General features: G+C 57.3%; 1 protein-coding gene across 2 annotated transcripts in view; it reads right to left on the minus strand.

Moving 5' to 3' along the window:
• AGAP3 (ArfGAP with GTPase domain, ankyrin repeat and PH domain 3) overlaps positions 1–17,367 on the minus strand; it is a 51,576-nt gene that overhangs the window by 33,976 nt on the left and 233 nt on the right. For both annotated transcript variants that reach the window (XM_059396099.1, XM_059396100.1), the window contains exon 2: positions 17,156–17,367. This exon is cut by the window's right edge and continues 21 nt beyond it. In XM_059396099.1, the coding sequence (XP_059252082.1) occupies positions 17,156–17,367 (212 nt within the window). The remainder of the gene's footprint in view (positions 1–17,155) is intronic.

Raw genomic sequence — 17,367 nt, forward strand, 5'->3', positions numbered from 1 at the left:
AAGCGCAGAGCCCCAGGAAAGCGGGATGAGGGCCAGTATGTGCTACAGCGGAGGGAAATAAAAGACTTGGGTAATTTGAGAGTCCAGTGAACAGAACAGACCAGAGAGTGTCTGAAGTCCCTTACAGATTTTCCAAGCACAGTGGCTAACTACTTCCTCAGGCTCTGTGCCATTGCCAAGGCCATACCTGCCACTCCTGGGGCTGGGGGGCTGCGGAGCTGGGGGCAGGGGGTCCCGCAAGCGCTCCGCGTCTTAGGAAGCCAAAGGCCTCTCCGGCAGGGCCTGGACACAGAGGCCGCCTCCCTCTACCTCTGCCAGCTCAGCGGCTCTGGCCCCGACAGTCAGCCCATGCCCGCTGGCATCACGAAGCCCTGGGGGGCTCCATGCCCTGCAGCCCCCCCCCCATCCCCAGTTCATCTTGTCTCTGCTGTAGAAGCTGATGTCTAATCTGCTCTCGCTCCTCTGGGGCCTGGGCTCCGGGGCACACACAGGCCATCCCTGAGGACAGCACAGCCACCTCTGGTGCCCTGTACAAGCAAGGCAGCAGAACACAGGACACTGCCGATCCCCTGGTAGTGAGAGCCACTCACTGGTGCAATCAGCCACACTCAATACCTGATACACTGTGACCCATTTACTTCTGACGATAATGCTCCGAGAAAGTTAGGTAACTTCCCCCAAGATACAGATGTGAAAACTGAGGCACAGAGGCCAAAAAGCCTAAGTTCACCAGCTAGTAAGTGGCTGCAGATGGCTTCTGAACCCAAGCTGGCTGCCCTGAGCTCCTGGGCCTCCCTGGCCCGGCAAGATCTCTGAGGACACAGAGCTTCTCCTGCAGGGAGCCCCGACCTGTCTTCCTTTCTGGGTACGCACAGTGGCAAAGACCAGCCAAAAAGGGGTGTCCAAAAAGACACCCCCCGCGCTTCCTCCTTCCCTACCTCCCAAACTCCTGGCCCTGTCCTGCCCCCTGAGTAAGAGAAGCTGATGCAGCATCTGCAGCCACCCGTCCCGGGGTGCCTGTGAACATGACACTTAGGAAGGAGAAGACCAGCTCAAATGATGACTTCTGACCAACAAAAGGGGGCTATCAGGGGTTGATGCGCCCTGGGCACGCCTCGCTCTCATGCCGTGTAGACAGAGCCACAAAGAGGCCGGGCCAGCAGGTCGGGGGGAAGGGAGTCAGTGAGAAACCCCGCTCCTGAGTTGAAGATGCTTCCCTTCGCTGGGGGACCACGAGCTTTCTGAGCCAAACGACCGCTGTCCTCCCCACCTGCCCAGAGTCCGCCCACACCCGGTCGCAGGGTCTGAGTGCTGTGCCAGGCCACATGCCGAAGGGACACGGGGCCCCTCTGTGCACCTTCCTTACACCCCCTGGTGCCCAAAGGCTCTGCTTACCCACACCCCCATTCCCTCTGGAGCCTGAGACCTCAGCTCTCCAAGCCCCCCACCCTCATGGCCACGCTGAGCCTGTGCAATGCGGGTCTGGGCAGCTGGGGAAGCCGATCAGCTGTGGAAGTCTGCATGGGGCAGGGGATGAGCCAGGAGACAGTTCGAGGCTTGTCGGATTTAGAGGACAGGAGAGGGGCTCCTGGGAGGCTCAGGCAGTGAAGTGGCTGCCTTGGGCTTCAGTCATGATCTCAGGGTCCTGGGATCGAGCCCCGCATCGGGCTCCCTGCTCAGCCAGACGTCTACTTGTCCCTCTCCCTCTGTGCGTTCGCTCTCTTTCTGTCTCTAATAATAAATAAATAAATAAAATCTTAAAAAAAAATAAGGCACAGGAGAAAGAAGATCAGTAAGTTCAACTACAGAAACATAAAAAAATCCGGAACAATTAAAAATGACAAGAACCCTAAGAAAAATAGAATTAAAGGGACTTGAGGGGCGTCTGCCTCTGCTCGGGTCATGATCTCACAGTCCTGAGATGCAGCCTCACCTTGGGCTCCCTGCCCAGCTAGGAGCCTGCTTCCCCTTCCCCCTGCCACTCCCCCAGCTTGTGATCTCTCTCTCCCTCAAAGAAATAAATAAAATCCTTAAAAAAAAGAAAAGAAAAAAAAGAAAGGAAACTGACACCTGTAGGGAGGGCAGGAGAAGGTAGCTAGGTCAGTGGATTAGTATCACAAATGTTGCTTAAAAACCAAACATAAAACCTCCATGTCAGTAAAAAACGTACAAATGGCCAATACAAGGGAAAACCACTCATTTTCATTTGATACTCAAGTAAATAGAAATTAAGAATGTGAATTCTGGGCGCCTGGGTGGCTCAGTTGATTGAGCAACTGCCTTCGGCTCAGGTCACGGTCCTGGAGTCCCGGGATCGAGTCCCGCATCGGGCTCCCTGCTCCATGGGGAGTCTGCTTCTCCCTCTGACCTTCCCGCCTCTCATGCTCTCTCTCAAACAAATAAATAAAATCTTTAAAAAAAAAGAATGTGAATTCTGCTGCTCATTTTCCAAAGCCCTGCCAGTGGGCTGGGGTGCATGGCGGTCCCGGTGCGAGCACCTGAGGCCGGGGTTCCAGCAGTGGCTCAATGGGGGTGAGGGGGGCATGATGGGGAAGAGAGGCTTGGCAGCCAGAATCTGTGCCGCCGCGGGGACCGCTGGACACAGAGCTAAGGACAGAGGCCGAAGACGTCCAATGCTTCCAAACAAGTGAAAGCAACACCAAACGCCAGGCAACACGGAAATCAGGAAGGCAACGACCGTCGCACGACCACTTAACACAACATCGGCAAAGCCTTTTCTCCCTCACACAGGTGGCGACGGCACTTCCGGTCTTTTTTCGTTTTTTAAGAAGCAAGACTGTATGGACCACGGGCCCGTGTGCAAGGAACACATCCAAAGAAGGACAATGGCTGACTTGGGGTGTTTAGGAACAACAGTGATTTTTTTTTTCCACTTCTGTTTTTCTGCAAACTGTCTCTTGCATTTACTGTGTTGTCTACGATGTGTACAGGGAGTACACGATTTCTGTAAAAAGGAAACGAAATGGCAGCAGCAGAGCGCTGTCCCACCTGGGGGTGAGGGCCTCCCGCGGAAAGGACACGTGCAGCTCACCCCCCAAACCCTCGCTCTGCCCAGCGCCCAGCCCCCCACATCTGCAGCTGCTCTGGGGTCCCCGCACTCTATCAAGGACTCGCGAGAGCCTTCCGACTCTGGGTGAGACACAAGATAGGAAAGTGGGTAGAACTAGTACATGTAATAAATGTTCACGTTCCGTCTTTTTAAAATGTTGTTTTGGAATATAAAACCACTTTCACAACACCCTCAAGGAAGGGCTTTTGGTCCCCTGGCACTTCCCCATGGGCAGAAGTTTCCAGAATGAATGTCCAGTCTCCCCCCCACCAGAACAGAACTCAGCCTCCAGCACGGCACCAAAACGCACCATCCGCTCCCCACACGTTTACCTCTGTGCCCCCGGCCAGGCAATGTTCTCATTCACCCTGACTGGCCATCTCCAGAATGTTCCACCGTGCATACACTCCAATCTCATCCCACCATTCCCCGACTCAAGGGCATTCTGGTGGCTTTTTTTTTTTTTTTTAAACCACCATTAGCTGCTTCTTTGTAAGGGGAAAAAGTAGAACAGCTGGGTTCAGAGACAGATAAATTTTGTGTGTTAATAGATAGCGTCCAAGGGCTTCTCCTTCGCCGCCTCCCTCCCCATCACAGCAGCCCGGGGGCGGGGGGCAGGCCTACACCAGCCCTCACACCAGCTTCGAAACTTGTGTGTTTGCCTCCTGCCACAGGACAGGGGAGCCCAGGACTTGTTCTTCTGATGGGAGTCCCTGATTACTCCTGAGGTTAATATTAAGCATCTTTTCACGATCACCAACAACGTGCACTTCCTCTTCTCTGAACTATCTTTCTGGTCCTCTGCTCTGCCCGTTTCCCTCTGGAATTTAAAACATCTTCCTCCTCACAGTTTGCAGAAACTCGATCACAGGCATCTTAAGCATTTAACTAGCATATGTACATGGCAAGCAAATTTTCCTACTCTATTCCACAGAAATGTAATTAAATCTGTTAATATTGTAATGGGTCATATTAGAACATCTGAGCAACAACAACAACAAAAAACCGTGAGACCAGAGCGAGGATACGAAAGGGTGGGCTGGGACGAAGCTCGTGGCGCAGGAAGGGCATCAGCTAGGACTCACAGAGGGAACGCGCACCTGAGAATATCAGCACGTGGCCACCCCAGCACCTGAGAATATCAGCACGTGGCCACCCCAATCCCCCTTCACAGGCACCGACTGCTGATGCATGCAGACCCCCGCCCCCCAGCAAGGGGAGGGTCCCTGGCAGCGCTGACTTCCCTGGTACCCAAGCAACAGCCCACAGATCACTTAGCAACCACCCAGTGGGAGGAAATGGACCTTCCAGACGGTTAACTCCTGAACAGCAGGAACAGCAGGGCCAGATGTGACACGACAGGACAGGGGGTAATCCTGTCAAAAGGGTTTAACCTGGATCTCATCAACGCCTCACCCTCACTCCAGGTCCTGGGCAGCTCCAGGAACAGAGGGAGAACTTCAAGACAGCCAGGCAGCAAGAACATCCAAACCCACGGACCTTCTCCAAGAAATCTGGCCCGGCCTCATCCTGTCCTGATTTGGAAAGACCAAAAGGGCATATAAGGTATTTGGGGGGAAACGAGGAAATCTGCTTAGGGGTGAGCTCTGAAATGACGTCAGAGGGTTCCCGTCAAGCCTCTCGGGTGTGACAGTGGTGTTCTGTTTCCTGCAAGAACGTGCCCGCGCCTGGAGCCGGCAGCTCGAGCCTTCGGGAGAAGCGCCAGGCCGCGTGCAGCTGCCGACCGCGCCCACCTCCAGAAGGAATGGGAGAGGAAGGAGCAAACGCCCTCCGAGCCGGTGGTTTCTTCCAAAATAAAAAGCTGGGGAGAAAATCTGTCACGTCTTCTCCTCTATAAATTCTGGGTTTCCTATCTGGCTTAAGGGAACCCTTCATAGCCCCTGAATCTCTTGAGACAATATTCTTTTAATCTTCTCCTGTATTGGATTTTTTTTTTAAGCTTTTTATTTACTTATTTGAGAGAGTGAGCAAAAGAGAGAGAGAGAGAGCACGAGGGGAGGGGGGAGCAGAGGGGGAGGGAGACGCAGGCTCCCCGCTGAGCAGGGAGCCCAACTCTGAGCACACAGGGCTCGATCCCAGGACCCTAAGATCATGACCCGAGCGGAAGGCAGACGCGTCACCGACTGAGCCACGCAGGCGCCCCTGAAAGCTATTTCACGGCGCAGCAGCACCTGCGGGCTGAGCCCAAACTTCCTGGGTCTGGTCCTGCCTCCGCCCCTAAAAGCAAGCAGCCCTGAGCACATCCCTTTCCATCTCTGTCCCCCATGTGCCGGACGAGGGGCGGGGGGGGGGGGGGGCCCCCCCCCCCTGCAGGGGTGCCCAGAGAACCACGAAGAAGCACGCAGGGCAGTAGCGGGCGCGTCCGGAGCTCCCACAGGAAGTGAATCTGGTTAGTCGGATGTTTCTGAGATCCCAGATCCGATCCCGCCACGCTTCACTGAGAACCCGGCCACCCCCCACCCTCCCCACCGCACCGCTGCAAGAGCTGTCAGTCTTACGACATTTGCAGCACAAACACCAAGTACCCCGCCGTGTGGGGTGGCACATGCGAATGGTTTAAAAACACACTACGCCAGCAATTTTCATAATAAAATCAGTATTCCAGTAAAACAGAGTCTCGCACTGCCGATCAAAGCCGCCGGGCTGCCGGGGCACCGGTTCGCCGTCCTGCGCCACGAGCTCACGGGGCAGAAGCCGCGTACCGCCGAGGACGCCGCCTGTCTTAGACGCGATGCTGAGCTTTCTCTGGTGCAGGATGCGTGAACACCTGAGGCTCCGGAGATGAGGGAAGGCCTCGCCCTCAGGGCCTGAGCCACGGTCCCCTGTCCAGCCACCCGCAGCACGGGTCACCCGGGGTGGGCCAGTCCCTGCCTACATCTCAACAAGTCACTGGCTCCTCGGCCGCCTCGCCTACCCTTCCGGGGGCCTGATGGACGGAGGGCCACTTCCATGCTTCCCGGGGAGGTTTCCTCAGAGCACAGGGTCCCTCTCCCGACCTGAGCCAGCTGACCCGTCATCAGCACACACCAGAAAGCAGGACACCCGTGTTTTCAATGATCTCCCAGCTCTGACCCCCTGGGGAGGAACATGAACTCCAAGAGGGAGGACAGAGAACCAGGCACCCCCCACCCTCCTGCCACCCCTCCACGCAGGTCTGCGGCGCGGGAGCAGGGCGGCCGAAAGCCTGCCTTGCCAAGACTCAAGTGGGGGCCCTGCCCCACGCTCCTGCCAGTGAGAAGACACAAGGCCTCGTGACAACAGCTGGCCCCCACCCGAAATGGCCTCCCGACTTCCAGCTCTTCTCCCGGGGGGGCGGGGCTGCTGTCAGAGGTCCGCTGGCCCACAGCTCTACCTGCCCGCTGCTCCTCAGGCCAGCGAGCGGCCCACCAGGCTGGGACCGTGGAGCAGGACAGCGCACGGTCATACAGGCAGGAGGGTGTCTGAAGGACCTCCTGTGCCCAGCAGGGCACGCGGGCTGGGTACCGAGCAGGAAGGCCTCCTGGTTGTTGGTCAAGCATTCTCTGTGAGGCCAGGAGGCCTGCGCAAGACTGGCTCAGGGTTCCGTGTCCACAGGGGACACGGCGAGTGAAGAACATAGCAGCTGGGGTGAGAACGCCGAATGCTCTAGGCCCCATGATGGACGAAACTGGAAAGGGGGGCCTTGGAGCTGGACGGACCGGCCTCTGTCAGGCTGTTTTCTCTAGGGCAGTAACAAACCCCTGGAGGGACCCACTCAGGAGACAGGTAAGGACAAGAGAGCGTTTCAACACGGGTTCAGGGCAGGGTCTTTGTCCCAGAGGTGCCAAGGCTGGGGAGAACGAGAGACCTACAAAATGATGGTTTCTGTCTTCTCAGGTTGGCTGAGGGGGCTTGGAGATGTCCCATCAAAGACATTACGAGGGACTGCCAGCCTCACCTCTGAGCAGACGAAGCGAGGAACGCCACCTTACTGCGCAGTAGGGACGTGGGCTGAGACACAGCAAGAAGCCAGCCCAGAGCTGCTGGCTGAAGGGGGGCTTTATTCTCTGCCGCCTGTCTCCCAGAGTATGCACACATTTACAACCTCTCCGCTACGATATAAATACGGATCCCGCTATCATATATACATACAACTCAGCAGAAATCAAGGGCAAAACATAAACTGAAAATCCCTACAAAACAACCCCTGCCTCAAATGCCAGGACGCAGCGAAGAGGCTGTTGTGACATTTGCTGGTTACACGCATCTCAGCACCACTGCCACGGGTCACGGTTGGAGGGGACCGATCACACAGCCCACCGCCCCTGGTGCACTGGAAGGAGGTCGCCGCGATGCAAAAAAAAAAAACCCTACCCAGTGACCTTGAACCCTCCTGTCCTGCAGACCTCAAGGGCTGGGCGCGCTGCTCTCCCAAATGTGCACTGTGGTCCAAGCCACGCAGTCAGCACCCTGTCCCCGGACTGTGTGCACCCCGCCAAGCCAGCAGTCCGGGCGACCTCGTGGCAGGCTGAGATGCAGACAGACAGCCAGTCCACAGACTGTGCTGTTCACATGAGTCCTGACCACGGAGAGCTCACCTGCCTGCATGTCCACTCCTGGGTAGAGCCACTAGCCCAGAGCACAAGGGCCCGTCCTGCAGCAGAGGGAAGGAGCTGGCCATGCCTTTCCCCGCCCGCCGTTCCTCCCTTACCCCGAATTCAGGATCACCCTCCTGCGGGCAATAGAGAGGCCTGGGCCTGAGAGGGAGCAGGGCGGCTGTGTGGGGACGCGGGGGGGCACACAGGGGCTGCACCGAAGCAAGCCACACAGAAGCCTGAGGCTGACCCACCCGTAACAAGGCCCTGCCTGCGAGGGGCCATGACAAGCGCGTTCATCTTGCAAGAAGGGGGCCTGGGCTCACACCCCACCTTCCATCCTGGGGCAGAACCACACGAATGTGGCTCCCAAGTATGGAGCATGAGAACCCCATAACCGGATCAGGGTTTGCAGCGGCGCCCTCATCACAGAGGTGGTCTTCGGGTTTTCAGAAAACGCACCGCCACAGAAAGCTACTACAGAATCAGTCCCTTGTCCACAATCGGTCTGCTATCAATCACCGCGGCCGAGCAGGTGCGCGGCTGGCACAGCCCTGTAGCCTGGCTGGTGGAGAACAGCTGGGCCTGCGGGAAAAGCCCGTTCCTAGGATTATTTCTTAAAGATTTTATTTATTTACTTGAGAGAGATCAAGAGAGCACAGGGGCGGAGGGAGAAGCAAGCTCCGCACCGAGCAGGGAGCCCGATGCAGGACTCGATCCCAGGACCCTGGATCAGGAGCTGAGCCGAAGGCAGACGCTTCACTGACTTAGCCACCCAGGTGCCCCAAGGCACATTATTATTAATCAATACTTGAGAAAGCAAAGTCAAAAAGGATGCACTTCTGTATTCACTTTTTAGGACAAACAGGTATTCTTTGGTCTATCACCGACTAAAATTAGAGCTGTTCTCCGCGGCGGCCCGGGGCCGCCTGGCTACTGAGCGCTGGAGGCTCAGCCCATCCCTGGAGCGGTGCTGCGGGCAGAGCTCGAAGACAGAGTGAGAAAAGAAAAGAGTGTTAAAAACCCATTAATAACTTCTCATATTGACTGCACCTGGAAATGATGACATTTTAGGTATACTGGCTTAAAGAAAATACAATATTAAAATTCACTTCATTTCCTCTCTTTTTTTTTTGTAACCTGTCTTAATACTGCTACTTGAAAATTTAAGGGATGTCTCCAAAACCGGACAGTGCGGGACTGAGTCAGCAGGCAACCAGTCAAGTAACAGCAATGCTGGTTGGTCCATGGGACACACTCCTTGGGACAAGCTGTGGTCCGGGGTCTGGGCCCATCTGCCGGAACTGCAGACAAATCCTGGGGTGGCTCCTCGCCCCGCCAGGCTGTACCAACTTAACCAAACTCTGCCAGCGGAGATTCCAAGTGCCAGGAGGGGCCACAGGCCACGGGGACTGTGCAAGGTACACGCACTCTTGTGCCCTCAGTCCCCACGCCCACCCTGCGAAGGCAGCGACCAGCACCCGGCGTATGAGGGACGGGCTAGGACCCAGCACAGGACGGGCACTTCCGAAGGAATGACAACCACCTAAAAGCTCTGCGTGCACCTGCCGGCTTCATTCTCACACCTGCACGAGGGACCGGGCACTTGCTCACTTCATTTTGGCAACACGGAAGCCAAGACACAGGGGGACTCAGGGACTCGCCGCAGGTCGCGCAGCCGCCAACTGGTAAGTCTGGAATTCGAATCTAGGCAGCGTGATCCCAGAACCAGGTTCCGTAACCACCACCCCAACAGACGAGGAAGGATGCCCAGCATTCGCTCCACCACATCACCCGATGTAAAGCAGTCTAGAATAGTCTAGAAGCCATCACCGAGCAGAGGAGTGCTTGGGCACAACTAAAAGGCACCAAAGCTTCACAGTTCTTCGCACCAAAGGCTCCAGAGCCTTCATATAGGGCCTGATTCACCAAAAATCCTCAGGGCACAGAAGGCCACTGGCCCCTTGCTGGGACGCAGCAGGCAGCAGGGGAGCAGGGCGAGCCCCGAGGGGGGTCCCTGATCTCCCAGCCTCGCCCGCCCCACTGTGCACACAGACACACACGCCGCAAGGGGCTGGGACCGGCCCGAATCCCACTCTCCAAGCTGGGGCTCTGGGTTTGCAAGCCATCAAAACATCAAATTAAGGCAAAAGAGAAAGTGACGTAGGCGGGCACACCAACGGTGGCAAGGAGGGGTGCCGACAGACAAGAAAGAGAAAGAAAAACACCCACTGTAAACAAGCACAAAAAACAGCGCAGACATATCCCTCTGAAACCACGTGTCATGGGGTCGCTCTTCTCGGTGCCCAGAGGTCAGCCCGGTCAGCTCCACTGGAGGTCTGGGCGCCCCCCAACCCAACCCAGTGCTGCCTGAGGGCCCCAGGCCATGGCTTCCCGCCAACAGATGGGAAAAGTTCACATTAAGAGATTAAAACTATCTCACATGCCATAGGAAAAGAATAACAAACCAAAAGGAAAATGAATAAAAGACATGAACAGGATTTTTAAAAAAAGCAAATGACCAAAATCGTCTTAATGTTGACTATCACTAGTCATCAAACCAAAACAAAATAAAACAACAAGGAAAAAGGGGCATCTGGGTGGCTCAGTGGGTTAAGCCTCTGCCTTTGGCTCCGGTCATGATCTCAGGGTCCTGGGATCGAGCCCCGAGTCAGGCTCTCTGCACTTCCCTGTCTTTTTCTGCCTGCCTCTCTGCCTACTTGTGATCTCTTTCTCTCTCTGTGTCAAATAAATAAATAAAATCTTAAAAAAAAAAAAAAAGAACAATAAAAAAACAACAAAATGTCTTTAAAAGGCACCCTGCAGCCTTTAATTTTTTGTGCATTTTTTTTTAAGATTTTATTTCTTTATTTGACAGAGAGAGTGCATGCAGCAGAGGGAGAAGCAGACTCCCCGCCCCGGCGAGTAGGGAGCCTGACGCGGGGCTCCATCCCAGGACCCCAGGATCATGACCCGAGCTGAAGGCAGACGCTTAGCCCACTGAGCCACCCAGGCGCCCTGTGTGCAGCCTTTTAAAACAGCGGCAGGCGCTCCCTGCGTGCTTGCTCCACGCCAGGTCCCGCCATGAGCCCCTCCAGGCACACCCTCGGCAAGCCTTATGGGGCACCACCCTGCGGGGAGGTTCGGGGTTATTTACCCCTGTGTCTGCCTAACGCCCAGATCCCACCCAGAGGAGCTCTGCAATCACCAGTTCCCTGAGGGGAGCCAGGAAGCGCCGAAGCGCCGGTCAAGGGCTGCGTGCAGGAAGTCAGGCTCAGCCAGGACCACTGCTGGGAGCCTGCATGGCAGACAGGCCGCACCCGATGCCAGAGAACAAAAGACTGAGGTGGTCCAAGGACCGTGTGCCAAGTCACGGCAAGCTGCACAGATACAAGAGAATGCAAGTCTTGAAAGAAGACAGGTCAGGGCGCCTGGGTGGCTCAGTGGGTTAAGCCTCTGCCTTCGGCTCAGGTCATGATCTCAGGGTCCTGGGATCGAGCCCCACATCAGGCTCTCTGCTCAGCGGGGAGCCTGCTTCCCTCTCTCTCTCTCTGCCTGCCTCTCTGCCTACTTGTGACCTCCGTCTATCAAATAAATAAATAAAATATATTTTAAAAAATAATAATAAAAAGAAGACAGGTCAAGCACCCGGTGACCTGCCAGTCGCAGCCTGGCAGGAACAAGAACCCCGGTCTCCCAAGTCCCCCACAGGGTTCTACCAGATGAGAGGGACGCAGGGCCTCCCGTTCTCCCTGCAGGATGTTTTCCACCAAAATCCCACCTTTGCCAGGAAATGCCAATGACAAGCAAATCAATCACAGAGTCGCTGGCAGCAGATAAGTGACGGCAGAACACAGACCCGGACTGGGCAGCCGGCGGCACGTACCTCTGGGCACATTCCTTCTACTTCCTTCTCCATCTGAATTTGCTATCATAAGCAGGCATTACTTTGGCCATTTCCACATCTATTTAAATGTTTTTTAAGTATATTCTATGCTGCTCAGGGAGGGGAGAGACCTGTCCCTGAGCCACCATCTGACTGGGGACTCAAGACATCAGAAGATTACAGCAGGAAAGAACTTCGTCCCCCTAAGTTCTCTTTAAGTTGTATTCTAAGCATCCAAAGGTTGAACTGAAGGTCCAAGAGCTTCCCTGAGAGGCACCTTAGGGGGCCTGATGGGCATCCGGTCCGACCCAGCAAAGCTCATCTGTCCGTGTGTCCACCCATCTGTCCATCCACGTCCACAGGGGAGGCACCCGCTGTGCAGCTGGAAAACCAGCTCCCGCTGCTCCAAGTTACTCAATCTAAGGCCCAGGCTTTGCAAACTAAGGAAGAGACCTGCATACCTAGAAAGTGACCCGCCACATGTTGCAAAGGCCTTATGACAACATCCAGCAGGCAGGCAGACAATGCTAAGCCAGGGGACACGGGACCAGCCAACACGTACATCCTTGATCAGGTGCTCCAGCCCACCGCCCTCTCCCACTTCCATCACCCCACGGCTCAGCCCCATATCCCGAGATCACCTTCCTTTTACCCCTCGGCCTGCACGTCAGCGAGGGGTCAGAAGGAAAGCAATTCTGGTTAAACCAATTTCAAGTTACCTGCAGATTAGAAAGAGAAGGTGAGCCAAAGGTCCCCGGCTAGGGGTTCCGGTGATGTCGAACAAGGACACGGGAGTTCTCATGGCCCCACATCTGCCCCCTCCCCGCCCCCAGGCCTCCACTCCCCTAAGCCTGCTTTTCCAGAAGGGTATCTTTGTTCCCTCCACTCCTGAGGTTCCGAGGTCACGGACTCCCTGCCGGCTCGTAGGGTAGGCTCACGTGCAAAGGCAGTGTGGACACTACGGACTTGCAGATCGGCTTCCCCCCACCTGCTCCCCCACCTCCCGCAGCCTCAAGAGCCTGCTCTCCACCGCCACCTGCCCTAATGCTCCTGCCTCAACCCTCACGCGCCCACCCAGCCCCTGCAGGATTCTGCACTGCCTTAAGTGCTCCCTGGAACATGGTGCGGTGTAAATAAATCAACACAGGACAAAGCATGAAAAACTTCCCAACCAGGGTCCTCTGCCCTGTCCCCCCAGACTCTGTGCCCCAGGCGTGCAGACCAGCCTGCTTGTTCCTCGAACACCCCACCGTACCCTCTCCCTCCCCTGCTGCCGCTGCAAGACTGCTCTGCCCCGGGAGCCCCATGCCTGGCGTACACATTCAACTGAGAAAAAAAAGGTAGAGGAAAGTCAGTAGGCCGAGCTACAGGATGCTTAGGAGCCACGACTGTCTTCTTTGTAGGGGTCTTCCTCCAGGCAGAGAGCAGCAGCTCAATGACAGAGGACAGCATGGAAGGGGGCAGAATGAGCCACCTCTCTGCCTCCTGAAGTTCTACAGCCCGCAGAGGCAGTCTTTCAGTTCCTCTCCTGCGACCCTGAAGAAAGGGGTCTGGAGGACCCTGGTTTTCTTAAAATCTGGGCTTTATTCCCACCACTTACAGACCCCAATCTAGCACCTCCTCCGGGCTGCTCCGTTCAGCCCGCGGTCCAGAGTGCCCGTGTGGCCCCCTCCTCTGCCTCCTCCCAGCCTTCCACTGGGCTCCATGCAACTGGGCCACACAGTAGGAACTAAATAAATGTATCTGGAACAAAAGTGGCTTTCCCCGGCCACTAGCACCCACACAGATACCCTCCTTTTCAAAATTCCTAGAGCGCTTCCGTGCCAAGCCCTACTTCAGCCTCCGGGCCCCCCCCCCAGACCCCATTCCCGCGGCTGACTGATTACCCGCACGCCGGTAAGTGACAAACTCAGACCCCTGGGCCCCCATCTCAAACCTACTGAATCAGATCGCCTGCGGGCGGCACCGGAAACGTGTACTTCGGCAACTCCCCCAGGTGGGTGTTACCACGGGCTGGGGACCAGCTACCCTGAGGGAGAGGCAGAAGACCAACGGAGCCCAGAAGACAGCTTCCCTGCCTCCGAAACGGCTGCAACCGCGCTCCACCTGTGTCACAGCATTCCAAGGGCGCTGCCAGGGTCTCGTCACTAGACACAGAGGAAGCGGGATGAACTCGAGCCCCAGGCAGGGCTGCGAGGGAGACTCGCTGCTGAGGCAGGCACCCCCTGCCCGCTCCCTCCAAGCCCTACCCAGCACGCCCTGCCCACAGTTCAGAAGCACGATCCCTCTCTAGCCTTGGCTTGAACCCACCAGGAAAACCTGCACCTGCTGACCTCCGTCAATCCCAGGGAGTAACAGAGCCCCCTGCCCTGGCGGCCGGCCAGCAGCGCCTAAGGAAGCCTTCAAAGGGTGACTTGGCCGTTGGAACGCTCAGAGGCGCTCCATTGTTTAGAAAAAACATCTTGAGAGAAAAACAAAGGGGACAGCAACAAGTCACCAGCTGACCAAACCCAGTTCCTGCCCAAGGGGCAGCCACACAGCACCGGAGGCCACGGAGGCCACGGCGCGCTTCCTGGACCTGCCTGTGGGCTGCAGGGCCCACCGCTGCTCGGACTCCAGGCCCCCGAGGCTGCTCCTCCCAACAACTCATCCTGGCTCCTAGCTCACTTGGCCCGGGCGTCTGCAGGTCCCACGTGCCCAGGCTGTCCCCCAACTGGCCCGAGGCCCAGTTCCTCTGCAGCCCTCTTTCTAGGACATAGCCGGGAGACCCAAGCACATGTGAAGGGTTCCCTTCCCCGCAGACTGTTACCTGAGGCCCCACACGATCCCTCCTTTCTCTGAGCCTCAGTTTCCCCAGCCAGGGAGGGGAGACTGGCTCGGAGGCTCTGCCGGCGGTTCAGTCTTCTATCCCTCTACCCCAGCACCCGGTTACACTTCTTTTATTCCGGAGAACTACAGGATGAGCACCTTTTCTCCTTCCTTGGCCTTTGGTGGAAAAGGCACATTTCAGAAACAGTCTCATTCCGCCTCAAACGCTGCCCTGAAACAGGACAGCTGAATGTCCCTCTGCTTCCTCCCGCCCTGGTCACAGGGTTAGAGGCGACGGAAGGAAGCAGGGAGAAGACAGGACGGCAAGGTGCCATCATGTTCCCTCGGTCCCAAATGGATTCTGACTGCGTCTCCTAGGTCACCTTCAGAGCTAGGACAAATAAATCCTTCACCGAAGTATTACCGGAGTGAGGCGGAAGCTTATTATACTCCAGGAAAATGTCATCCCTTCCCGCTAAGAGGCTCGGCCCTCGTAAACACAGACGGGCCTCCTCTGGCTACAGAAGTGTTATGTAACACATGGACCCAGGTCCCGGGTCCTGGCAGGGGGCCTCAGTCAGGTTCACAGGGAAGAGGGAAACGCACGCACGAAGCTGTTCTTCCTCCCCCAAGAAGGGGCTCTGCTACGGGAAGGCTACAGGGAGAAACTGGAGAAGGAGTTTTCTGGGTTGGGTTTTTTTTTGTTGTTTTTTTGCTGCCTGCCTAGAGCTGGGTGACAAAAGTAGGGAAGCAGGGGTTAGGTGGGCCCTAGAGATGGATTCTAGGAGAGAGGCTGGGAGAGAAGGGAGACGCAGGAAGAGGTGGGAGGGCCTGCCAAGAAAGAGCAGGGAAGCAGGGATCAGGAGAGCTGAGAACGGATGTGTGCGGAGCAGCTGGGCCTGGTGACAATGAGACATCGGGTCCCAGGATGTCTGATGGTGATACCAAGCTTCCAGGCTAAGCAGACAGAACATGAGGTTCCAAACCGCAATGGGGAAGTTGGTCATGGGGGAGGGCTCTAAGAAGGGAAATTCTGCCTGTCATGTTGAATTCAAGACTGGGATGAAAACTCAGTGCATCCCAGGAACCGTGGCCTTCATGTCACAGAAGATGCCCAGCCAGAGGCCGCCTGAGCTGGGGTGTGTTGGGGGGGACGGTCACAGGTCAGTGTTAAGGAAGCTGAAGCTGGATGGGAATCCAGCGGATTCCTGCCCCTCCCTGCTGGGGGCGGGGGGAGTGCTCTGCAGCAGATGTCTTTCTTCTCTCTGTCCCTGTCCCTTTCGTGACTATCCCACCAACTCTCCTCAACAAAAGGAGCTGGGGGTATCTCAGAGCCGATGGGGAACTTCTGCTTCCTCGGAAGGGCAGTGAAGCCACAAGGAATGGCCACTCTCCCTGCCCCACCCGCTTCAGATCTAGGAGAAATATCCGGTCTCCTCTCTTTGGGGCCCTGGGCTCGCACAATGCCATCTCCAGGTCCCCAGCTGCAACGGTGATTCAGGCCATTTACTCAGATCCATGTTAATGAGTTTTTCCTGTCGCCTAATTAGTTCACAGCAAACTCAGCCTTGAGAGGAAAGAGGTAAGAGAGGACTGGGGAGAGGGCAGAGGAAGTCAGACTGGAACGTTCGGAGAGCTCTAAATGGGGTCCTCTACTCCCAAAATACTGAATGCTCCTTCCCGGGCTAGCGGGGCCTCCAAAAGCAGAACGGAAGTGTTCAGGAGAGGGAGCCCCCAGAGCCTCACAGAAGATGAGAACGTGGCCCTAACTGTGAGGCCCAAGAAGTGGACAGGCCCCTGCCCACAACTCCATGTCATCACCCAAAAACCACTGCAGTTTCCCCTGCATTTCCACTATAGGGGAACCCACCACCTGCCAGTGGGAAGTCCTCCTCCAAATGGAGCTAGACAGGAAGCAGGTGACCCAGGGTGAGGCCCGTCTGCCCCTTGGGCTCTCAAAGGTCACAGTGCCACCAGGCTATCCCTGGGTGCTGCGGGTCCCCACCACATCAGGGGGGCGGGATATGTGCCAGCAGCGTGCACCCACTTCCTCTGCCCACCTTGGCAGCCAAAGTCCTGGGCCCAAGAGCCTAAAGAAAGGAGCGCTGGGCAGGGCAGTGGCCCGGGCTTCAGGCATTTGACGCCCGAACCGTGTCCATGGAGGTCGGTCAGCTCCCCGCAGTCCCGCGCCCGCCTCCCGAGCGGTTCCCGGGTGCGCGTGGGACCCGGCGAAGGCGCGGATGTACCGGCCGGCGCCTCCCACGCGGTCGCGCCGCCGGAGCCCCACGCCAGGCCCGGCCCGCGCCCGCCTGGCAGCGGCAGCGTAGGGGGTGTGCTTCGGGAAAGGGCGCCGCGGCGAGCGCCACCCTCCGGGGCCCGCAGGCGCTGGGCCCGGGAAGGCTGCCATCCACTAACGGGAGGCTCGATCCCCCGCCCCACCGCGGGGCAGGGCCGGGACAGCGGCCCCACCTCCCGGCCCGCCGAGGCCCTCCGCTGCGCCCACCTTCCCTCGCCAGGCCTGGCAGCTCTGGCCCCAACCCCCCGGACCTCTGCGGCTCTGAGCGCACCTGTCCCGGGAGCGACACCACCCTCGCGCCCTAGAGCACTATGAGCAGAAAACGTGTCGCCTGGCACGGGACCAGCCCCGAGCCCCGGTGTCCCCGGACGACATACAGCGAAGCCTGGACGACCGCTCTGCAGCGCCGGCTATCAGCACACCGCGTGGCCGGGATCTCAGGCGCGAGGACCCCCGACGGGGAGAGCGTGGCCGAGCCGGGCCACCGCGCCCCATCTCCCGCAGACCCCGGCTCCGCTCACCCTCGATGGAGATGACGTGCTCCCGGATCTGGTTCTGCAGCGCCAAGTCCTCGATGCGCTCGATCAGGTCGTAGATGGCGTAGATATTGGGATGCACGGATTCGAAGCGTTGGATCTCGGCCCGGATGGCTGCCGAGTTGGAGAGCGCGAACTGCGGGGGGGGCCCGCCGGCCAGCTGCTGCGAGGGGCCGCCGCCGCCCCCGGCCCCCGGC

The sequence above is a fragment of the Mustela nigripes genome, chromosome 4 (assembly GCF_022355385.1).
Source record: "Mustela nigripes isolate SB6536 chromosome 4, MUSNIG.SB6536, whole genome shotgun sequence".
NCBI lineage: Eukaryota > Metazoa > Chordata > Mammalia > Carnivora > Mustelidae > Mustela > Mustela nigripes.